Genomic DNA, 25,747 nt, shown 5'->3' on the forward strand with positions numbered 1-25,747 from the left:
TTAGCATTGCCTTTTTATGGACTCTGCATCCACAATGATTTGTGACAGAAAATTTCACATTCCAACCATCCTTTCTAACTTCCCTTTAATTCACCATCTTTGTTTTCTGTTCTCTTGTTACCATCTCAGAAAAGTAATGTGGTGTTCTCCCGACTTATACCATCAAAACCCTTCATAATCTGCTCAGCTTTTATGGAAAAGCACTTCACCTAAATTTCTCTTCATAACTGCAGTCTTTTGCAATAAACTAGTGGATTGATACTGCATCTTTTCCATCATTTTAATATCCTTCCTGTAAGGGTTACCTTTACACAACACCGATTTCTATCCTCTACTGGCTTTTAATCTTTGCACAATAATTCAGTTTGCCTTTTTATGTCCTTACGCTGTCTTTCATGAGCTGCATACTTGCATTAGGGAGGTACATATGAAATAAGAGCAGAAGTTGGTCACTCGGCTCCTTAAGCCATCAGTCAATAAGATCATGGATGATCTGTTTGTGTGTCGAGTTCCACATTCCCACCTACCCCCAATAACCTTTAATTCCCCTCCCTAACAAGTTTCTATCTATCTCTGCCTTAAAATATTCAATAACCCCCCTTCCATCGCTTACTGAGGCAGAGAATTCCAAAGTCACACGACACTCGGTGGAAAGAACTCCCCTCATGTGAGGGAGTGTTGCTCGGGCTGCAGTGGAGAGTGACAGTTAGTGTCTCAGTGTGGGAGTGCTGCTCGGGCTGCAGTAGAGAGTGACAGTTGGTGTCTCAGTGAGGGAGTGTTGCTCGGGCTGCAGTGGAGAGTGACAGTTGGTGTCTCAGTGAGGGAGTGCTGCTCGGGCTGCAGTAGAGTGTGACAGTTGGTGTCTCAGTGAGGGAGTGTTGCTCGGGCTGCAGTGGAGAGTGACAGTTGGGGAAGTGTGGGGAAGTTTTTTGTTTTCTTTTTTTCTTGCTGGTAATGGCTTCAGGGATGGCAGTTCAGGCAGTATGCTGCATCTCCTGTGGGATGTATGTGGTGAGGAAATCCAGTAGTGTTTCAGGAGATTTTAGTTGTAAGAAGTGCATTAGATTGCAGCTTCTGGAGGAGCGTGTAAAGGAGCTGGAGGGGGAGGTAGAGGAACTCCGCATAATTCGGGAGGCGGAGGTGGAAGTTGATAGGAGTTATAGAGAAATAGTAACTCCTAGAAATGAGGCTTGGGTCAATGCCAGGAGGAGGGGTAAGAAGCAATCGGGAAGACAATCCCCTGGGGCGGTTCCCCTCCATAATAGGTTTTCGGTGCTGGAGGCTACAGTTGAGGAGGAATCAACTGAGCATAGAGAGCAGATCTCTGGGGGTGAGCCGAGTGAGAAAGCTCAGGTGGTTAGGGGCTGTAAAAGACTGGGCCTTGTGATTGGGGACTCCACAATTAAGGAGACAGATAGGAGGGTCGGAACTAAAGGTAGGGACTCAGGGTTGGTGTGTTGCCTACCAGGGGCTGGGGTCTGGGATGTGTCTGACAGGGTATTCAGGACTCTTAGGGGGGAGGGAGATAAACCACAAGTTATTGTACATGTGGGGACACACGACATAGGGAGGATAGGGGAAGGGGATATTAGGCAGGGATTTATGGAGTTGGGGTGGAAACTAAAGGCCAAGACTGACAGAGTGGTTATCTCTGGACTCTTGCCTGTACCACGGGATAGTTTAGAGAGGAATAGGGAGAGGGAAGGTTTGAATTCATGGCTGAGGGGATGGTGCAGGAGGGAGGGGTTCAGGTACTTAAGCAATTGGGGCTCGTACTGGGGAAGGTGTGACCTCTATGAGAAGGATGGTCTACACCTTAATCAGAAGGGGACCAATATCCTGGGGGGTAAATTTGCTAAGGCCATGCAGGGAGGTTTAAACTGATTCGGGGGGGGGGAGGGATCCTGAGTAGTGGGGCTGAAAGTGAGGGATGCATGGATGGGGACTGCAATGCACGGCATTGCAGAGGTGGGGTGGAGCAGGGTTTGAAATGTGTATACTTCAATGCCAGGAGTATTCGCAATAAAGTGGGTGAACTTGCAGCGTGGATCAGTACCTGGGACTTCGATGTTGTGGCTATTTCAGAGACATGGATAGAGCAGGGGCAGGAATGGATGCTGCAGGTCCCGGGGTTCAAATGTTTTAGTCGAAGTAGGGAAGGAGGTAGAAGAGGGGGAGGGGTAGCATTATTGGTCAGAGATTGTATCACAGTGTCAGAGAGGAGGTTTGATGAGGACTTATCTGTTGAGGTAGTATGGGCGGAGATTAGAAATAGGAGAGGAGAGGTCACCCTGTTGGGAGTCTTTTATAGACCTCCTAAAAGTTCTAGAGAGGTTGAGGAAAGGATTGCGGAGTCAATCCTGCTTAGGAGTGAAAGTAATAGGGCAATTGTTATGGGGATTTTAACTTGACTAATATTGACTGGAATTGTTATAGCTCTAGCTCGTTAGAGGGGTCAGTTTTTGTTCAAAGCGTGCAGGAAGGTTTTTTGACTCAGTATGTAGACAGGCCAACTAGAGGTGAGGCTATATTGGATCTGGTGCTGGGAAATGAGCCAGACCAGGTGCTAGACTTGGAAGTTGGTGTGCATTTTGGTGATAGTGACCACAATTCGGTTACGTTCACCTTAGTGATGGAAAGGGATAGGCATGAACCTCGGGCCAATGGTTTTAGCTGGGGGAAGGGTAATTATGAGGCTATTAGGAGAGAATTAGGAAACATAGGTTGGACTAGGAGATTACAGGGACTGGGAACGTCCGACATGTGGAGTTTTTTCAAGGAGCAGCTACTGCGAGTCTGTGATAGGTATGTCCCTGTCAGGCAAGGAGGAATTGGTAGGGCTAGGGAACCGTGGTGCACCAAAAAAGTTTCTTTGTTGGTTAAAAAGAAAAAGGAGGCTTATGTTCGGATGAGACGTGAGCACTCGGGTAGTGCACTAGAAAGCTTTAGATTGGCTAAGAGGGAGTTGAAGAGCGAGCTTAGAAGGGCTAAAAGGGGACATGAGAAGACTTTGGCGGATAGGGTTAAAGAGAATCCTAAGGCGTTCTATAGGTATGTCAAGAACAGAAGGTTGGTTAGGGCAAGTTTAGGGCCAGTTATAGATGGCAGAGGGAAGGTTTGTGTGGAACCGGAGGAGATTGGTGAAGCATTGAACCAATATTTCTCTTCGGTGTTCACGCAAGGGGACATGAATATAGCTGAGGAGGACACTGGGTTGCAAGGGAGTAGAATAGACAGTATTACAGTTGATAAGGAGGATGTGCAGGATATTCTGGAGGGTCTGAAAATAGATAAATCCCCTGGTCCGGATGGGATTTATCCAAGGATTCTCTGGGAGGCAAGAGAAGTGATTGCAGAGCCTCTGGCTCTGATCTTCAGGTCGTCGTTGGCCTCTGGTATAGTACCAGAAGATTGGAGGTTAGCGAATGTTGTCCCATTGTTTAAGAAGGGGAACAGAGACTTCCCCGGGAATTATAGACCGGTGAGTCTCACTTCTGTTGTCGGCAAGATGTTGGAAAAAATTATAAGGGATAGGATTTATAGTTATTTGGAGAGTAATGAATTGATAGGTGATAGTCAGCATGGTTTTGTGGCAGGTAGGTCGTGCCTTACTAACCTTATTGAGTTTTTTGAGAAAGTGACCAAGGAGGTGGATGGGGGCAAGGCAGTGGACGTGGTATATATGGATTTTAGTAAGGCGTTTGATAAGGTTCACCATGGTAGGCTTCTGCAGAAAATGCAGATGTATGGGATTGGGGGTGATCTAGGAAATTGGATCAGGAATTGGCTAGCGGATAGGAAACAGAGGGTGGTGGTTGATAGTAAATATTCATCATGGAGTGCGGTTACAAGTGGTGTACCTCAGGGATCTGTTTTGGGGCCACTGCTGTTTGTAATATTTATTAATGATCTGGATGAGGGTATAGTTGGGTGGATTAGCAAATTTGCTGATGACACCAAAGTCGGTGGTGTGGTAGACAGTGAGGAAGGGTGTCGTAGTTTGCAGGAAGACTTAGACAGGTTGCAAAGTTGGGCCGAGAGGTGGCGGATGGAGTTTAATGCGGAGAAGTGTGAGGTAATTCACTTTGGTAGGAATAACAGATGTGTTGAGTATAGGGCTAACGGGAGGACTTTGAATAGTGTGGAGGAGCAGAGGGATCTAGGTGTATGTGTGCATAGATCCCTGAAAGTTGGGAATCAAGTAGATAAGGTTGTTAAGAAGGCATATGGTGTCTTGGCGTTTATTGGTAGAGGGATTGAATTTAGGAGTCGTAGCGTTATGTTGCAACTGTACACAACTCTGGTGCGGCCGCACTTGGAGTACTGTGTGCAGTTCTGGTCCCCACATTACAGGAAGGATGTGGAGGCTTTGGAGAGGGTGCAGAGGAGGTTTACCAGGATGTTGCCTGGTATGGAGGGGAGATCCTATGAGGAGAGGCTGAGGGATTTGGGATTGTTTTCGCTGGAAAGGCGGCGGCTAAGAGGGGATCTTATTGAAACATATAAGATGATTAGAGGTTTAGATAGGGTGGATAGTGATAGCCTTTTTCCTCTGATGGAGAAATCCAGCACGAGGGGGCATGGCTTTAAATTGAGGGGGGGTAGTTATAGAACCGATGTCAGGGGTAGGTTCTTTACCCAGAGGGTGGTGAGGGATTGGAATGCCCTGCCAGCATCAGTAGTAAATGCGCCTAGTTTGGGGGCGTTTAAGAGATCCGTAGATAGGTTCATGGACGAAAAGAAATTGGTTTAGGTTGGAGGGTCACAGTTTTTTTTTTAACTGGTCGGTGCAACATCGTGGGCCGAAGGGCCTGTTCTGCGCTGTAATGTTCTATGTTCTATGTTCTATGTTCATCTCTGTCCTATAAGTTTAGCGTAGCAAGGTAAGGCTTGAACTCAAGTCAGTGAACTAACAAAGGCTAATTAACTAGACAAGGAAAAAGGTCTCAACTCCACAGGCCCAAAACGCCGACCACTGGAACAATCCCAGACAAGTCTGAGTGGGTCCCCAACTCAGCTCCCAATTGGACTAGCAGGTCACATAGCTCAGTGAAATGAGCCTTAAAGCGGTACTGGACCATATCTCTCCCCCTTTAAGTTTAGAACTATACACACAACAATAGTTATGTAACTATTTACAAAAATAACCCAAAAGTGGCAGGGCATCATATACAGTCCATTACAAGTCCAGTGATTTTCAAACTCAGTGATGAAATTCCTGGGCAGGGCCCTCGCTGGCTGAAGCAATCTCTTTCCGCTCCCTGCTGGGTGCACTTCCCGCCAGTGGCAAACTGCTTGGGCCAGTGCCCTCTTCACCTGCCAATGCTGCCAAGGTAATTTCTCTTGATGGAGGACATACTTCTCCATACACATCGGATGGTACCACCATTACCGGCACCACAATGCTCGACTGCTCCTCCGGAGCAACACTCGCTTGTTTCTCCCTTAAATGATCCACATATTTCCATGCACTATTTCCCTGATTGTTGATGACTTACGATACCGGCCCAGTCTTTCCCACAACTTCCCCTGGGATCCACACTGGATCTCTCCCATTGTTCCTTGCGAAAACCAAGTCGCCCTGAAAGTTCACTCTAGTTTGCTGAAATCATGACACACGCCTTCTGGGCACCCTGCTTTATCTCCACCCTCCCCGCCAAGTTTGGAAATATGAGATCCAGGCATGTTTGAAGGTGCCTATCCATCAACAATTCAGCAGGGGCCACCCCCGTGGTGACGTGAATAGTCGTCCGGTAAGTCATCAGAAACCATAAAACCTTTGCTTGCAGGGAGCCTTAAATGACTGGACTGCTTCCTCTGCCAACCCGTTGGATGCCAGATGATAAGGTGCTTTTTAAGATACCGAACCTCAAGTGATTATAAAAAATAATGGAACTCCTCACTGGTGAAAGTCTATCTGACACCAAGACCTCGGGCAATTCTTGGTTGGCAAACGTCTGCTGCAACTTCTCTATCGACGTCATTGAGGCTGTGGATTTCATCACAAGCACACCCATCATTTTGAATGGACATGGACAATGATAAGAAACATGGCACCGATTAAGGATCCCACAAAATCAATATGGATCTGTGTCCAGGGCCAACTAAGCCACTCCCAAGGGTATAACTGGGCAGAAGGGGGTAGCTGCTGCTGCAGCTGGCATAGGTCACATTGCTTGACCACACTCTCAATGTTCTTGTCCACACTTGGCCACTAGACATAGCGGTGTGCCAGCATTTCATATTAGTCGTGCCAGGGTGGGCTGTGTGCATCTCTGGTCTGTGCTGGAATGTGTGTTCATACGCTGCTAATGATTGATTCTATTACCTTCCCGGTACAGACGTCAAAGTGATTGACTGTAGTTTCCTAATTTCTGCCTCCCTCCCTTCTTGACTAGAGGGGTTATATTTGGTACTTTCCAATCTAATGAGACCTTTCTAGAATGTGGAGATGTTTATGAGGGCATCTTTCAGCATCTGGAGGTGTCTGTTGCGATCCTCCTCATCTGAGCAGATCCTGTGTATGCGGAGGGCTTGTCCGTAGAGGATGACTTCTTTAACATGTTTAGGGTGGAAGTTGGAGAAGTGGAGCATCGTGAGGTTATCCGTGGGTTTGCAGCATAGTGAAGTACTGAGGTGACCGTCCTTGATGGAGATGCGTGTGTCCAAGAATGCAACCGATTCCGGAGCGTAGTCCATGGTGAGTCTGATGGTGGGATGGATTTATGAAGGCATCTTTCAGTGTCTGGAGCTGTCTGTTACGATCCTCCGCACACGAGGACAGCCTCAACCGGGATCTTGGGTTCATGCCACACTATCTGTAACCCCCACGACTTGCCTGGGCTTGCAAAATCTCACTAACTGTCCTGGCTGGAGACAATACACATCTCTTTAACCTGTGCTTAACCCTCTCTCCACTCACATTGTCTGTACCTTTAAGACTTGATTATCTGTAAAGGCTCGCATCCCAACCATTATTTTGTAAATCTGTATATATGCCCGGTTTGTGAACCCAACTCCCACTCACCTGATGAAGGAGCAGCACTCAAAGCTTGTGGCTTGTGCTACCAAATAAACCTGTTGGACTTTAACCTGGTGTTGTGAGGCTTCTTACTGAGCTTTCTAGAATCCAGAGAATTTTGGAAACACATCTACTACCCCATTAGCCACCTTTCTTTAAGACCCTAGGGTGAAGTCCATTTGGACCCAGAGACTTGTCATGGCACAGTTCCCTCAGTACCACTGCCCCAGTGATTGTAACTTCATCACATTCCCCTTTCCCATCACCCCTGATTTGCAGCTATGGCTGGAATGATTTTGCCCTATATGCCCTATAATGAAGACAAATACAAAATATTTGTTTATTTCATTTGTCATTTTCTTGTTATCTACTAATAACTCCTCACTGTCACTCTTTAGAGGACCAACACTCACTTTACTTGCACTTTTCCTTTTTAGAGGCCTGTAGAAACTCTTGGTAACCAATTATACATTTCTGGCTAACTTCCTCTCATACTCTAATTTCTCCTGATTAATCTTCTTGTCATTCTCTGGCATTCTGATCAATCATCCGACCTGCTACACACCTTTACACAAGATTGATGCGCTCTCTAACTTATTTGGATAACCACAGATGATGTGTCCTCCCTTCAGAATCTTTCTTTATAGTAGGAATATACTTACTCTGAGTATTCCGAAGTATCCCTTTAAATGTCTGCCATTATTTCTCTATTGATCTATCTTCTAGCCTAGCATTCCAGGATACAATGGAGTTTGTAGGCTGTGCCAGGTTAGAATGGGACATGGCAGACTTGGTGAAATTAATCTTTTCTGGTCTTTTTTTCCATGTCTGCATCAACTTGTTCAAACTGCAATAACAGACTTTGGCAATACTGTACTGAAACAGAGGACTGAATGACTAGCTGATCTTAACTCCCCACATAGCTATTAATTTGCTATTACACATTCTATCTAACAGTAAGGAAAATGTATCAGAATTGTTGGTTGTGTTACCGTGAATTGAAAATCAATTTTGTTTAAACATTTTTGAATTCACCAGATTGGGCAACAGGCAAGAAATAATTTGTGAGCAGGTTTAAAAGTGTACTTACATTCCCCCAAAGTCAATATTGAGCCACCTTTGCAGAAGTTCGTAACTCACAAGAGTTACACCAAACTGAGGAGAGGACCGACAGACTCGAGCTGAGGGAAAATTAAATAAATTTCTTCATGATAGCTGGCTGGGTTTTTTTCTGTGTAAATTATCCTTTACGCTTCAACATTTAATCAATTATTGCTTTGGAATCTCCATACCTCCTGCTCCCTTCCATAAAGCTCTATGACCTTCCTCTCTCAAGATCTTCCTGAAACAGTCAATAACACCACTATAGGTAGTCTGATCAGCACGGGCCGCTACTTGAAGTCTTGTTTTGATGACATCTGCAGGAGTTACTAAGGAAGCAGCTGGAACACCTTTTAAAAAGAAAAACATTTATTTTTAATAATGTTATAGAGCGAATACAAAAAAAAAATCAGTTTGTACTGATATTTTCTCATTCACTTATACTCCATAAACTACAGGGAGGATATGCAACTGAGAGAGTGCACCTCTCAAATTCACGATTAATCTAACCTGTTTGCCTTTTAAATGTTTTGTACTAATGCTTTTTAAAGACATTTGGATAAAGTGAGAAAAGGCATAGAACTCCTGTGCAGAGGTGGTAGGTTGATCCATGAAGAGACAACTAATTCAGCTAATGGCCTTTTCCCATTACTAAAAATTTACCCAACTACCAAAGAAAGTGTTTGCATTTATATTGTATATTTCAAGCCAAAAACCAATTAAATGAAGAAGTTTAGACACTGTTGCAATGCCAGGAGTGTGGCAGCAGATTAGTATAAAGCAAAGTGCCACAGGATAAATGGCCAGATTACCTGTTTTAACAATGCTAGCTGAGAGTAAATGTCAGCCAGACCATTGGGAGGACTTCCTGGGCTGCTGTGAATGGTGATGTTTGATCCTTTACATCCACCGAAGAGGGCAGACAGGGTTGAATACTACATCTGAAAAGTGCAGCATTCCCTCAGAGGCAAATCTTCTATGACTGAGACAAAGTTGACACATATATTGCATTTTCAACTGCACAGCTATTCAAGTGTAAAGTTTATTTATTAGTGTTACAAGTAGGCTTACATTAACACTGCAATGAAGTTACTGTGAAAATTCCCTAGTCACCACACTCCGGTGCCTGTTTGGGTATAGCAAGGGAGAATTTAGCACGGCCAGTGCACCTAACCAGCACGTCTTTCAGACTGTGGGGGGAAACCGGAGCACCCGGAGCAACCCCATGCCGACACGGGGAGAACGTGCAGACTCCGCAGAGACAGAGATTCTGGGACACTGGTGCTGTGAGGCTAACCACCGTTCCCTGAAAATGTCCAAGTTACATAGACATAGAACAGTACAGCACAGAACAGGCCCTTCGGCCCACGATGTTGTGCCGAGCTTTATCTGAAACCAAGATCAAGCTATCCCACTCCCTATCATCCTGGTGTGCTCCATGTGCCTATCCAATAACCGCTTAAATGTTCCTAAAGTGTCTGACTCCACTATCACTGCAGGCAGTCCATTCCACACCCCAACCACTCTCTGCGTAAAGAACCTACCTCTGATATCCTTCCTGTATCTCCCACCACGAACCCTATAGTTATGCCCCCTTGTAATAGCTCCATCCACCCGAGGAAATAGTCTTTGAACGTTCACGCTATCTATCCTCTTCATCATTTTATAAACCTCTATTAAGTCTCCCCTCAGCCTCCTCCGCTCCAGAGAGAACAGCCCTAGCTCCCGCAACCTTTCCTCATAAGACCTACCCTCCAAACCAGGCAGCATCCTGGTAAATCTCCTCTGCACTCTTTCCAGCGCTTCCACATCCTTCCTATAGTGAGGTGACCAGAACTGCACACAATACTCCAAATGTGGTCTCACCAAGGTCCTGTACAGTTGCAGCATAACCCCACGGCTCTTAAACTCCAACCCCCTGTTAATAAAAGCTAACACTATAGGCCTTCTTCACAGCTCTATCCACTTGAGTGGCAACCTTTAGAGATCTGTGGATATGAACCCCAAGATCTCTCTGTTCCTCCACAGTCTTCAGAACCCTACCTTTGACCCTGTAATCCACATTTAAATTAGTCCTACCAAAATGAATCACCTCACATTTATCAGGGTTAAACTCCATTTGCCATTTTTCAGCCCAGCTTTGCATCCTATCTATGTCTCTTTGCAGCCTACAACAGCCCTCCACCTCATCCACTACTCCACCAATCTTGGTGTCATCAGCAAATTTACTGATCCACCCTTCAGCCCCCTCCTCTAAGTCATTAATAAAAATCACAAAGAGCTGAGGACCAAGCACTGATCCCTGTGGCACTCCGCTAGCAACCTGCCTCCAGTCCGAAAATTTTCCATCCATCACCATCCTCTGTCTTCGATCAGATAGCCAGTTACCTATCCAATCGGCCAACTTTCCCTCTATCCCACACCTCCTCACTTTCATCATAAGCCGACCATGGGGGACCTTATCAAACGCCTTACTAAAATCCATGTATATGACATCAACTGTCCTACCTTCATCAACACACTTAGTTACCTCCTCAAAAAATTCAATCAAATTTGTGAGGCACGACTTGCCCTTCACGAATCCGTGTTGACTATCCCGGATTAATCCGCATCTTTCTAAATGGTGGTAAATCCCATCCCTCAGGACCTTTTCCATCAATTTACCAACCACCGAAGTAAGACTAACCGGTCTATAATTACCAGGGTCATTTCTAATCCTTTTCTTAAACAGAGGAACAACATTCGCCACTCTCCAGTCCTCTGGCACCATCTTCGTGGACAGTGAGGACCCAAAGATCAAAGCCAAAGGCTCTGCAATCTCATCCCTTGCCTCCCAAAGAATCCTAGGATATATTTCATCAGGCCCAGGGGACTCATCGACCTTCAGTTTATTCAAAACTGCCAGGACATCCTCCTTCCGAACATCTATTTCCTCCAGCCTATTAACCTGTAACACCTTCTCTTCCTCAAAAACATGGCCCCTCTCCTTGGTGAACACTGAAGAAAAGTATTCATTCATCACCTTGCCTATCTCTACTGACTCCATACACAAGTTCCCACTACTGTCCTTGACCGGCCCTAACCTCACCCTGGTCATTCTTTTATTCCTCACATAAGAGTAAAAAGCCTTGGGGTTTTCCTTGATCCGACCTGCCAAGGACTTCTCGTGTCCCCTCCTAGCTCTCCTATGCCCCTTTTTCAGCTCATTCCTTGCTAACTTGTAACCCTCAATCGAGCCATCTGAACCTTGTTTCCTCATCCCTACATAAGCTTCCCTCTTCCTTTTCACAAGACATTCCACCTCTTTCGTGAACCATGGTTCCCTCACTCGGCCATTTCCTCCCTGCCTGACAGGGACATACCTATCAAGGTATGTCTTACTTGCATTTAAACTTGTATTCACAAACAATTGCAATTATATAGAGTCCTTAATGTCGTAAAATGTCTCAAGATCCCTAACCCTTTACCATAGCAAATCATTTTTCTTTGTTAATTCCACTCATAACTCAAGATAGTTAATTTCAATTCAGCCATTCTTTCAAAAAGGGAAATCCAATTTCTTTAAATTCATCTTACATCTTAATGATATTCCTGCAGTTAGTCAACTGGTTCCAGATTGCACTATTTATTGCTACCTCAAGATTGTTTGACTGCTTGCCCAATTGCTACCCTTTTGTCCAGGCTCCAGCTGAGGCAACCTTCCATTTTGTAAGATGATGGTTTGCACTGTGCTGGTCCACTCTGTTGAACATCGCCTGGTGTCTCAGGAGCACTAGAGTGTTATGGCAGTCTCTGCAGCATTTATTACAGAGGAAGACACTGAGAAGATAAAGGATTTTCTGGCCTCTCTTTCCTCTGGGTCGTCTTCTCAGCCACTTTCTGTTTCTGCCCGGCTCTTCCAATGTCCCTGCAAAGTCAGCCTCCAGAGGTCATGGCCGTCAATGACCATCTCCCAGTTGTCAGTGTCGATGTCAGCCATTTTCATATCTTGCTTGAAGGTGTCTTTGTAATGGAGGTGTGGATCCCCATGAGATCGTGACTTGGTGGCCAGTTCACCTTCATCCATCAGTTGAATGTGACCGAGCCAGAGCAGGTGCTGCTAGCTTCACAGTGAATGTATATCCAGGACCTCGGAGTTGGTGAGCTTGTCCTGCCCAAGCAACCGTGGCAAGTCTACACCCAAAATATGTCAATTTCTAAACTTCTAATTCAGATATTGTGTATTTTACAAAGTGGATTTCTCCAGAGCTGTGACAGCACAATTTAATAATTGAGGCAAATAGTACAGAATAGTTTAGAAATGGGGCGATCAAATAGATTTTGAAAGGTGTAAAGGCAGACTAAGGGAGCAAGACAGACTAAAATTAGCTTCAAGTGCATGCGTGCAAATGCAGGAAGTGTGATAAATAAAGTTAGTGAACTGTAGGCAGAAGTCGACACATGGGATGATGATATAATGGCAATAAGGGAGACATGGATCAAAGAAAGATTTGGGAAAGAAAAAAGGTGGGTTGTGGGAATGTGGGTGCAGAGAAGAGGGGATAGCAGTATTGATCAAATAAACAACTAAAGCTTTTATTTATATAGCACCTTTAACGTAATAGAATGCCTGAAGCGCTTCACAAAAGCATTAGAAAGTAAAATTTGATACTGAACAGCATATGGAAATGTTAGGGCAGATGATTAAAAGCTGGTCAAAGGGTTTAAACGAGGATGATAGCTAGAGAGATAGAAAGGTTTAGGGACAGATTTCTGGAGCTTAGGGTCCCAATTATGGAGCAATTAAATTTGGAGATGGTGAACAGATTGGAATTAGATGAGCGTAAATATCTCGGAGGGTGGTGGGACCGGAGGTGATCACAGCGATAATGTGGAGTGAGGCAGTGGAGGGATTTAAAAACAAGGATGAGAATTTTGAAGTTGAGGATTTGCTTAACTAATAACCAATGCATACCAGCAAGCACAGGGGTGATGGGAAGAACAGGACTTGGTGCAAGTAAAGACACAGGTGGTAGAGTTTTAGATGACCTCAAGTTTACAGAGGATAAAATGTAGAAGGCCAGCCTGGAACTCATTGGATTAGTCAAGTCCAGATGTAACAAAGACATGGATGAAGGTTGCGGCAGGAACTTAACTGAGGCAGAGGTAGAATTGGGCGATGTTGCAAAGCTAAAATAGGCAGGCTCGGTGATAGCAGGAAAATGTGAATGACAAAGTGTTATAGCTCGAGAAGGGATAATGTCGTTGAGAAGTCAAAGACAGAAATGATTTGGTTCAAATTAAGGAACAGAGGAGCTATTGTTCTTATGCGTGTACACTGTACAGAATAATGAGAGGTGATTAAATTAATTCTTAAGGAGTTCGACAGCTGATATGCTGGGATGGAATTATTGCAGTTTCAGAATAAGCGATCAGCCATTGAGGACTAAGAAGAGAAATTTCCTCATTCAAAGGACTGTGAATCTTTGAAATTCTCAACCCCAGAGGGCTGTGGATGCTCAGTTGCTGAATTTATTCAAGATGTGGAGATGCCGGCGTTGGACTGGGGTAAGCACAGTAAGAAGTCTCACAATGCCAGGTTAAAGTCCAACAGGTTTATTTGGTAGCAAATACCATAAGCTTTCGGAGCACAGCTCCTTCGTCAGATGGAGTGGATATCTGTTCTCCCTGCATAGAGAACAGATTTCCACTCCATCTGACGAAGGAGCTGTGCTCCGAAAGCTTATGGTATTTGCTACCAAATAAACCTGTTGGACTTTAACCTGGTGTTGTGAGAATTTATTCAAGACAGAAGCCTGTAGACTTTTGGATATGAAGGGACTCAAGGGATAGGGAATAGTGAGGGAAGGTGAAGTTGAGGTAGAAGATCAGCTATACCTTACTGAATGGAGGAGCAGGTAGGCTCGAAGGCCCATATGGCCTACTTCTGCTCCTATGTTATGTTCTTACTGTATCAAGATTAAAGTTGTACAATGCAATATTTAAATACCTAACAAACCACCAAATCCTAAATTGCAACTTACTAGATACAAAAAATGAAGGCACTGCAATAAAAACAAAAGTTAGTTACTAATTTCAAGTCTTCTCTAACATTCTTACCTGCAATAGCACCAGCTGCAAGAAGCTGCAAAGCACCCAACCTACCCTGCTCATCCGCAAAGGCTAGCTTAGTATGAGCATACACTGGGAAATAAATGGCAGAGAAAGGGATATCACGGAGAAAACAAGCTTTTGCACCCTATAAGCAAATAAAAACAGTGTTAGACACAAGCAGCACAATTTTCCAGATACAGCTTTGTTCTTCCAGGCATCACAGTTCCTGTAAAATCAGTTAAACATATTTAAAAAGACATGTCGCTGACCCAAAATAAACCATAAATTTCATTCAATGCAAAAAAAATTATAAACCAACCAGTAAAGCAAAAATAACTTCTCTAATTAGCTATACCTTTGTCACAAGCTTTTTCTGTGCTAAATCTTGCATATCTAGAACATAGGTGAAAATTTCATCATCAGAACAAATTTGAAGTATTTTTATGGAGCTTTCGGATAAGAGAGAATTTGGTTCGAAGTGGGTGGCCAGGAAAGTTCAAAAACAGGTTGATGGATCAGCAGTGGGAAATCTTCAAAATATAAAATGGGATAGAGAATAAACAAATATATTCTACTAAAGCAAAAAAAGGGGTGCATCAAATAACTGAGCTCCATAGATAAAATACTTATTAAATTGAAGCTCAAAGAGGCATATGCAAAAGGTGCAATTTAATGTGGATTAGTGAAGGTTAATAACTTTTGGGAGAAAGGGAAAAGAGACTATGTACTTAACTGAAAAGCACTGAAAAATGAACAGAGACATATAGGTCTTCAAATAATAATCAGATATCATAAAAAGTCTAATAGAAATTTAGATTTTATAAATAGGGGTACAGAGGTAAAGAAAGAAATAAATAATGAATCTATATAAGACATTGGTTAAGGCACTCTGTAGAAGAAACATCAAAGTCATAGAAAGTGTACAGTATAGATTCACCAGAATGATGCCAGAGGTAGGAAGTCAGTTAGTTGGCTATCCTCTTTGCTCCAGGTGGGACACAAGGTTGCAACAATGTTCCTCACTCGAACACTGTCTTGCGCCTTGGTTTGTGCTTTGCCCCACGTAAGCCCCATCTCTCCCAGTTCAGTCACCACAGTCCTACGCCATGTTGTTTTTGGCTTGCCCTGTTTACGTTTATCTCTGCATCTCTCGGATAACTTGTGCTGTCTTTGGTGCGGACATTCCATGCTCCAAGTTGTTTTGGGCCCCAGAAAGCTACTCATCGAGCTCCTGACTTCCCAGGCTGGGCTTTCACCTGAAGTGGTCATATTGCCAGCTGGAGTTTCATATTGGGTCCCTGGGTGATGTTGTGGAATTTGCCAGTTTCAGTAACTTGGCGTTGTTTTACAGGGTAGAGTTGTTGGCACCATGCGCAGCTCTCCACCTGGAGTTCCAGGTACTGTGTTCGTTTGGTCCCTCACCTGAAACGTGCCCAACATGGTTAAACCTGCAGGGGTCTAAACCCCACCAATATAGCACCCAGGATCTCGGAGCCTTACCACTACAACAAGCTCACAGCACATGGTGAAGCAGGGGTAGGAAACTATAGTTAAAAGGAGAGACTGGGATTATTTCAATTGGAACAGAGAAAGCTCAAAGGAGATTTAGCAGAGGTGTTTAATATTATAAAAGTTCTCAATAGCATGAATAGAGAAAAACTACTTTCCACAGTTGAAAAGTCAGTAATGATGGGGACATCAATTGAAAGTTATGAAAGGAATTGAGGAAAGGTTAAAAGAACTTTCTTGATACAGTAGGATGTAGGAACATAGATTACTTTAACACAGGGAGCAGCTGAGGCAGAGCACCCTGCATCTTTTGTTTTTAAGGAAAAATGCATTAATATTTAAAAACAGGCTGAGGAGAGAGAGGGATTCATTTTGGGTTGCTCTAACAAAGAGTCAGCACAGATATAATAGATTACTGTCACAGTTATAAAGAAAGGGTCTAAAATGGGGATTTTTCTGTAACAGGGGAAGTCTGAGGACATACAATAGAAATTTGGGATTATAAAAGAATTTGAGAGGTCATATTTGAGAATTTGAGAGGTCATGGGGCGGCACGGTAGCACAGTGGTTTGGGGCGGCACGGTAGCACAGTGGTTAGCACTGCTGCTTCACAGCTCCAGGGTCCCGGGTTCGATTCCCGGCTCGGGTCACTGTCTGTGTGGAGTTTGCACATTCTCCTCGTGTCTGCGTGGGTTTCCTCCGGGTGCTCCGGTTTCCTCCCACAGTCCAAAGATGTGCGGGTTAGGTTGATTGGCCAGGTTAAAAATTGCCCCTTAGAGTTCCGAGATGCGTGGATTAGCGGGTAAATATGTGGGGGTAGGGCCTGGGTGGGATTGTGGTCGGTGCAGACTCGATGGGCCGAATGGCCTCCTTCTGCACTGTAGGGTTTCTATGAGTTCTATGAGTTATAATGAAAGATCATTTCCAATGGTTGATGGATTAGTAACAAGAAGAATCAGGATTACATTAGAAGGAAAAACTAAAGATCTGATTGAATGGTGGAGCAGGCTCAAAGGGCTGAATTTGCCTTTTTCTGTTCCTAATTCCTAAATTCCTATTAAATAATAGAAAGAAAAAGGAGGGAAATGGTATTAGGGTAAATAGCTGCTGCTGAAAGTTTACCACTTGTTTGAATGACCTTCTAAAATACAATTTCATGATGCCAGATGTGCTCCCCCTTCTTGCCTGACTCAAAAGACTCTTTTCCTCAACTCCAACAGGATTTCTTCTCCTCTCTACTCTATCATCAACAAGGTACCATTGAAGATCTGAGTCCCTCTTCTTCCCCTCACTTCTGAAATAGGTGTTTATTGCTCACCACTTCCTATTCCAGAGACTATAGCCCTGTTAAAATAAATCTGGGAGTTAGTTCCCTGGAAACAGAATCCAGCACATGCATTTAACATTAGTTTTAATCTTCACCTTTTAGTTTTCTCTTCCTCTCTACAATTTAGTTTTTATTTCATTTCAGTTCAATTTCTCCTTTTTGTCCAGTTTGTTATTGCAACAATTTTTTTTGCCTCCAATTCTGCAGCAGTTGTAATGCAGTCAGGGAGACTGTGGCAGGGAGAACAACAAGAAAAGAACTGCACAGCTACAGGGAGTGGGACTAGCTCTTAGACAGCAGGCATGGGCACCATGAGCCAAATAGCTGCCATCCAAGCTGCAACCATTCCATGAACAGAGATTGGGTAGTGGGCAAATGGTAAGCTCATTAGTGACTGCTCAGGATAAAAATGAACTGCCATGTCGTAAACTAAATTTCATATCATCATAAATTCCTTCCATACAGCGAAATACGAATTTTGAATATATTCAGAATGGCCAAGATAGTTAAAACTCTGGGCTAAATTCTGAAAGCGCCGGTACTTAATATATTTTAATTAAATCTTAGACAGTGAGTTATTAACTTCACAGAATACGATCGATCTGAACATCAAGGTAAAACACATGATACAATTAGACCAGAGAGATACAATTTTCATTTCCATTAGTGATTCATCATGGGCAATAAATGCTGGCCTAGCCAGTGACTCCAACATCCCATAAATGAATTTTAAAAAATAACACATACAATGAGATTAAAAAAAACCCTGGCTGCAGCCATTTCTGCCTTGACTACCATTCCCAACCAAACCTTGGCTTTCACAGCTTTAGGGATCATTTTAATTGCCCTTTTCCATATCAGTTTTTCCTGAAGAAGTCATAAAAAGGCATAATATTTTATGTGCGTCTATAGTTGAAGGAGGCCATGCTCATTTTCTACAATGCATTAATCAACGTAAGCAGTAAAACATTGATAATTGCTCCATCAAATTTGTTCCCTCTACTTTTAAAGCTCTTTTCAAGGTGCTACCAGCTATAGCAGTTAGTGTTTCTGGCTTTAGGTCATTAGGTAAACATGAGACTCACTTAATGCTGGTATGTAATAGTCCTTTCTTACATTTAGATCATGAATTATGCTTTTTAAAAAATAAAGCATTCCCCATTAAAAGATTTTCATGAACAAGGTCGCTTCTGTTTGAAATGGTGCAAGATTACTTATTACTTAACAAAAAAAGGATTGCAAACTGCTTTATTTATATTAAAGGGTAAACTGAGTGCAAAAAGGCACAGAGAGTTATTTTACATTTATTTATCTGAAGTAGATACCAAATCTAATGCATGTCACTTTCAGACAGTCTGCTGCAGGATTGTTCAAAGACAGAAGGTATACTGTTTTACAGAAGCTTATATGATATAATGCAGATTGGTAATATGGCATTAAAGATATATTAAATACAACAGAATAGTGGCTTGCTATAGTGTGATTGGCTGTAGCATCGCACGCAAAGTTGTATTAAGTAGATTGTTGCTGAAGTAAAATCATGAAGGCCCAGTTGAAAAATAATTAAATAAAAGAATTAGTGAGACCAAGGGCACAGGGAGAAGTACATACACGAATAGTGGCAGGAGGTTACAAAGATATATATTAGTGAATTAACAGGACAGGTTCAGGCTGAAATATATAAAGAAAGGAATGCAAACAGTTTCAGTGACAAATGAAAATAAATGGTCAACAACAAAGCTGCATGAAATAAATAAAACAAGAGCAGCTGAATGCGGAAAGAATCGGTAAAAAAAAGAATCTAAATTTAATGGTAATGTGGAAAAAATTCACATGGATTCTCAGACAGTGAATTCCGCATTTAAATTATTTTTAATTGGTTCTTGAGGAATTGGAACTCATTAACAAGATTGATGAGTTCCTGACACATCCACTCTATAAGAACATATAAATAGATACATTAAAACCAAATAAATCTCAGAATTGACCATAAGAGCAAGCCTGCGTCCAAATTCTGTACTAATAACAAATTCAAATAATTTGCCTTTGTAATAGGTTACTTACAGGGGCAAAGCTTTAAACTATCTATATGAAACTACCTACCTTGTACAAACCCAAAAATCCAAGGTCACGCATTACAGAAAGTGCACTGACTCTCGGACCTGTGGTGATCTCGCCTGCAACTTGGAGTCGAATTTTCACTATTTCCAAAGGATTTGTAAAGATTACTTGGGAACCTCCAGCCTGAAAAATGTTCCAAAAAATAATAATGTTAAAATTCCTGATACAAGGCTCCATGCAAATTTTGGCACATCCCACTTTCCCCATCATGTTCTATATTGTCTCCTGTTGACATATACTTGTATTTTTTCTATTTTATGGTTTTTAATGACATTCCACCACACAAAATGCCGAAAAAAAGAAATGCAGAAGGATAAACATGTAGAGCTGCCAGAACAGCAGACATAAGCATTCATTTTCTCAGTGAATGTGCTCCAATAAAATAGGGACAAAGCAGTAAAAGAAGAAAACCTTTAAAACCAGCCTCTAAAATGAATAATATCAAATACATCATGACACATAGCTCAACATACAATATAATCACTGGAGAGAAGACAACTGCCAGCAACTTCAACACCAAGTGGCATCCAATTTTATGTCCAAGACTCACCTTGCACACCAATCCTGTATTAATTTCCTGGCCTAGTCGGAAAGAATCTACAATTCACTTGTCTGGGAAACATTCCAGACGATGCTGAGAAGACTTTACATGGAAGTTATAAATATTGCAATAAAACAGGATGCATGTGAAAGAGGTAAAAACATTCTTGTCCTTTACTGGTGGAATCTATTACGAGAGACGTACTAGTTACCCTCTTGCTCAAAGAGAGAGAAAAGGAGGAAAGGATTGCATTGATCTGGTGCCTTTCATGACTTCAGGACATGTCAAGGTTTTTAGAGCTAATGAAGTATTTTCGAAGTGGAATCACTGCTGTAAAATAGGAAACCTGGCAGTTATCTTGTGCACAGCTAGATTCCACAAATAACAGGTGGTCAGCACTCCTGCCTCACAGCGCCAGGGACCTGGGTTCGATTCCCAGCTTGGGTCACTATCTGTGTGGAGTTTGCACATTCTCCCGTGTCTGTATGGGTTTCCTCCGGGTGCTCCGGTTTCCTCCCAGTCCAAAGACGTGCTGGTTAGGTGCGTTGGCCATGCTAAATTCTCCCTCAGGTGTACCCGAACAGGCACCAGAGTGTGGCGACTAGGGGATTTTCACGGTAATTTTATTGCAGTATTAATGTAACCCTACTTGTGACACTAATAACATTTTAAAAAATGATGTTTTAGTGATATTGACTGAGTGATAAATATTTGAACTTGTATCATAGCATCTTTTACATCCACCTGGGAGGGCAGGTACAACGTGTCATTTAAAAGATGGCATCTGCAATAGTGCACAAGCCTCTCAGCAGTGTAATGGAGTGTCAGACTAAGTTTTATGCTCAAGTCTCTGGAGCGGGACTTGACCTTCTGACAGAAAGACCAGGGTTTCCACTGGGTCACGCTGACACCAACATACAAAAATACAAGCTTCAATCCCTGGATATTTTGTAATTCTGCCACTTTATAAAGTTGTATAACCCACTTCCGCTGCTGCCATTTGTTCAAGAGGAAGATGGAAGTGCTTATTTGAGCAAATCAGGCATTTGCTTTATAAATATATAATAAACATCTGATTGGCTCATGTTGCTGATGTCTCCAACAGCAGCCTGAAATGATCCGCAAGTGTAAAACTTAAAAGGTGGTTATGACCTCAGCAGTCACTGGCAACAAAATTTGCTTTTACATAGTAGTATGTAGAATAATGTAGAAAAATATCCCAAAGCACTTAACAAAGCAAAAAAACGGAGCCAAAAGGATATTGGGAATGGTGACCAAAGGTTTGGTGAAGGAAATAGATTTTAAGAGGATCTGAAAGGAGTTACTTTGAAATGCCAGGTTTAGGGAAGGAGCTTGGGGCTAAGGTGCCACAAAGCAAGGCCAACAATAGCTTATAGCACATTCAAGATCAGAATTAGAGGAACTGAGCACTTGGGAGGAAGAAGGAAGTTACAGAGATAGACAGGATCAAACCCACAGAGGGATTTAAACGGAAGGATGAACATTTTAAAATAAGAGGTTGGGAAAGTGACGGGCAGTGCAGGTCAGTACAGCCAGGAGTAGTGGGCAAATGGGACTTGGTCCAAATGTGGGCATCAGAGTTTTGTATGAGCTAAAGTTGACAGAGAGTGGAACTTGGCAGGCAAACAGAGAGATATCGAATAGTTAAGTCAGCAGGGAGTAAAGGAAAGAATGAGTGTTTCAATAACAACTGAGTTGAGATAGGAAAAGAAATACTTGCATTGATATAGCATTTTTCACAACAATTAGACATTCCAAAGCATTAGAGACAATGAAGTCCTTCTAAAGTGTAGTCACTATAGTAGGAAGCCAATTTGCGCACAACACGCCTCACAAACAGCAAAGTGATTTATTGCTTGGAGCAGTTTGGGGGAAGGTTGGGGGGGGGGGGGGGGGTGGGCTGGTGTAGAAAGAGGAGATAGAAGCTCAAACTAGAAATGCGACCATCTGTGTTTTTGATGCCATTGTGACTTCATTTGCCCACAAACCTGCAGGAATTTCCTGTGACTACTTAAATGGTGATTGCAATACTGCTTGGGATAAAAAAGTATAACACAGGAGGTGGCTATTTGATTTACCATCTGCACTCTGACCTTTAAAGACGTAGATGTTGGCTGTGGCTCAGTTGGTAGCACATTCACTTCTAAGTCACAAGGTTCCAAGTTCAAGTCCCACTTCAGGGCTTGAGCATAAAAATTAAGGCTGAACATCAAGCATTTTTGGAGGTACGATCTTTCGAAAGAGACGTTAAACGGAGGCCCCAACCTCCTGCTTGGGTGGATGTAAAAGATCCCATGGCACTATTTCAAAGGAGAGTTATCTCGGATGTCCTGGCCAATATTTATCCCTCATCAACATCAGCTGATGAAGGGGCAGCGCTCCGAAAGCTTGTGATTCCAAATAAACCTGTTGGACTTTAATCTGGTCTTACTTTCCGGGGTATAGATGCTTCACTAAGTGTAGGGAAGCTGGTAAAAGAGGTGGAGGAGTGGCATTGTTAATCAAGGATAGTTTAACGGCTGCGGAAAGGCACTTCGAGGGGGATCTGCACACTGAGGTAATATGGGCTGAGGTTAGAAATAGGAAAGGAGCGGTCACGTTGTTAGGAGTTTACTATAGGCCCCCAAATAGTAATAGAGATGTGGAGGAAGAAATTGCTAAGCAGATTATGGATATGTGTAGGGGTCACAGGGTAGTTGTCATGGGGGACTTTAACTTTCCAAATATTGATTGGAACCTTTGTAGATCAAATAGTTCGGATGGGGCAGTTTTTGTGCAGTGTGTACAGGAGGGTTTCCTGACACAATATGTGGATAGGCCGACAGGAGGTGAGGCCACATTGGATTTGGTACTGGGAAATGAACCGGGCCAAGTGTTAGATTTGGTTGTGGGAGAGCACTTTGGAGATAGTGACCACAATTCGGTGTCTTTTGTTATTGCAATGGAGAGGGATAGGGCCGTACGGCAGGGCAAGGTTTACAATTGGGGGAGAGGTAATTATGATGCAATTAGGCAAGAATTAGGGGGCATAAGTTGGGAACAGAAACTGTCAGGGAAAGGAACTAATGAAAAGTGGAACTTTTTCAAGGAACAAATACTGGATGGCCTTGATAGGTATGTCCCTGTCAGGCAGGGAGGAAATGGCCGAGTGAGGGAACCATGGTTCACGAAAGAGGTGGAATGTCTTGTGACAAGGAAGAGGGAAGCTTATGTAGGGATGAGGAAACAAGGTTCAGATGGCTCGATTGAGGGTTACAAGTTAGCAAGGAATGAGCTGAAAAAGGGGCATAGGAGAGCTAGGAGGGGACACGAGAAGTCCTTGGCGGGTCGGATCAAGGAAAACCCCAAGGCTTTTTACTCTTATGTGAGGAATAAAAGAATGACCAGGGTGAGGTTAGGGCCGGTCAAGGACAGTAGTGGGAACATGTGTATGGAGTCAGTAGAGATAGGCGAGGTGATGAATGAATACTTTTCTTCAGTGTTCACCAAGGAGAGGGGCCATGTTTTTGAGGAAGAGAAGGTGTTACAGGCTAATAGGCTGGAGGAAATAGATGTTCGGAGGGAGGATGTCCTGGCAGTTTTGAATAAACTGAAGATCGATAAGTCCCCTGGGCCTGATGAAATGTATCCTAGGATTATTTGGGAGGCAAGGGATGAGATTGCAGAGCCTTTGGCTTTGATCTTTGGGTCCTCGCTGTCCACGGGGATGGTGCCAGAGGACTGGAGATTGGCGAATGTTGTTCCTCTGTTTAAGAAAGGGAATAGAAATGACCCTGGTAATTATAGACCGGTTAGTCTTACTTCGGTGGTTGGTAAATTGATGGAAAAGGTCCTTAGAGATGGGATTTACGACCATTTAGAAAGATGCGGATTAATCCGGGATAGTCAACACGGATTCGTGAAGGGCAAGTCGTGCCTCACAAATTTGATTGAATTTTTTGAGGAGGTAACTAAGTGTGTTGATGAAGGTAGGGCACTTGATGTCATATACATGGATTTTAGTAAGGCGTTTGATAAGGTCCCCCATGGTCGGCTTATGATGAAAGTGAGGAGGTGTGGGATAGAGGGAAAGTTGGCCGATTGGATAGGTAACTGGCTATCTGATCGAAGACAGAGGGTGGTGGCCGATGGAAAATTTTCGGATTGGAGGCAGGTTGCTAGCGGAGTGCCACAGGGATCAGTGCTTGGTCCTCTGCTCTTTGTGATTTTTATTAATGACTTAGAGGAGGGGGCTGAAGGGTGGATCAGTAAATTTGCTGATGACACCAAGATTGGTGGAGTAGTGGATGAGGTGGAGGCTGTTGTAGGCTACAAAGAGACATAGATAGGATGCAAAGCTGGGCTGAAAAACGGCAAATGGAGTTTAACCCTGATAAATGTGAGGTGATTCATTTTGGTAGGACTAATTTAAATGTGGATTCCAGGGTCAAAGGTAGGGTTCTGAAGACTGTGGAGGAACAGAGAGATCTTGGGGTTCATATCCACAGATCTCTAAAGGTTGCCACTCAAGTGGATAGAGCTGTGAAGAAGGCCTATAGTGTGTTAGCTTTTATTAACAGGGGGTTGGAGTTTAAGAGCCGTGGGGTTATGCTGCAACTGTACAGGACCTTGGTGAGACCACATTTGGGGTATTGTGTGCAGTTCTGGTCACCTCACTATAGGAAGGATGTGGAAGCGCTGAAAAGAGTGCAGAGGAGATTTACCAGGATGCTGCCTGGTTTGGAGGGTAGGTCTTATGAGGAAAGGTTGCGGGAGCTAGGGCTGTTCTCTCTGGAGCGGAGGAGGCTGAGGGGAGACTTAATAGAGGTTTATAAAATGATGAAGGGGATAGATAGAGTGAACGTTCAAAGACTATTTCCTCGGGTGGATGGAGCTATTACAAGGGGGCATAACTATAGGGTTCGTGGTGGGAGATACAGGAAGGATATCAGAGGTAGGTTCTTTACGCAGTGAGTGGTTGGGGTGTGGAATGGACTGCCTGCAGTGATAGTGGAGTCAGACACTTTAGGAACATTTAAGCGGTTACTGGATAGGCACATGGAGCACACCAGGATGATAGGGAGTGGGATAGCTTGATCTTGGTTTCAGATAAAGCTCGGCACAACATCGTGGGCCGAAGGGCCTGTTCTGTGCTGTACTGTTCTATGTTCTACTGTGCCCACCCCAGTCCAACGCTGGCATCTCCACATCAACATCACAAAAAACAGATTATCTGGTCATTATCACACTGCCATTTGTGAGAGTTGCTGTGCGCAACTGGCGTCCTATTCTACAACACTGACAATACTTCAAAAGTATTTCATTGACTGCAAAGGGCTTTGAGAATTGTAATGGTCATGAAAGGTGCTATATAAATACAAATCTTCCCTTTCTTTATGTACCTGCAGTCCTGGATGTCTTTGATCTTTCATTCCGTTATTAGCAGTCCTTTTGCTGGAATGCATTACTATATTTTTCAGTACTGAATTTAATGTGCCATCTATCTGTGTAAATCCATCTGTAATTCCTTATTTGAGTATAATGTCATTTTAGACAAAATGGTAATTGAGGTGACCTAAACTTTTAAAATTGCTTAAGAATCTATACCAGGAACATTTGGTAAATATCAGCAAATGCATTGCAATTTTCATATTAAGAACAGTTACCTCACCTATCAGAGAAACAGTGAATTTGGACCATCTATATGAATCCCCATGGAAAGCAGCAGGAAAGTTTGACTCCTACAGAAGTTGCGTTAAGTGCCAGTCTCCAACATTAAAAGCTGTCAACTCTACAGAGAAAGAGTCTTCAATATTAGCTGGGAACAGTTGAACTTCTATTCTTACACCCCAACAGGCTAGCACAATCACTGATTATAACATAAGAAACAAAGATATCATACATACAGTAATCACAGTTAAATCATAAGATTCTGACTACCATCTGGATTCAAAAATGTCACAATTGCCTCATTTTCTAAAGGCTGCAAGTAAGCAAAGAGGAGACAAGGAAATCTTGTCATATTTCACAAAAC

The 25,747-nt window shown here is 43.1% G+C and overlaps 1 protein-coding gene across 2 annotated transcripts in view; it reads right to left on the reverse strand.

Annotated features, from left to right (window-relative positions):
• slc25a12 (solute carrier family 25 member 12) overlaps nt 1-25,747 on the reverse strand; it is a 122,364-nt gene that overhangs the window by 1,955 nt on the left and 94,662 nt on the right. For both annotated transcript variants that reach the window (XM_078228390.1, XM_078228391.1), the window contains exons 14-17: nt 19,155-19,295; nt 14,222-14,360; nt 8,314-8,472; nt 8,112-8,202 (exon numbers count right to left, since the gene is read on the reverse strand). In XM_078228390.1, the coding sequence (XP_078084516.1) occupies nt 8,112-8,202; nt 8,314-8,472; nt 14,222-14,360; nt 19,155-19,295 (530 nt within the window). The remainder of the gene's footprint in view (nt 1-8,111; nt 8,203-8,313; nt 8,473-14,221; nt 14,361-19,154; nt 19,296-25,747) is intronic.

This window comes from Mustelus asterias, chromosome 14 (genome assembly GCF_964213995.1).
Source record: "Mustelus asterias chromosome 14, sMusAst1.hap1.1, whole genome shotgun sequence".
NCBI classification, from domain to species: Eukaryota; Metazoa; Chordata; class Chondrichthyes; order Carcharhiniformes; family Triakidae; genus Mustelus; species Mustelus asterias.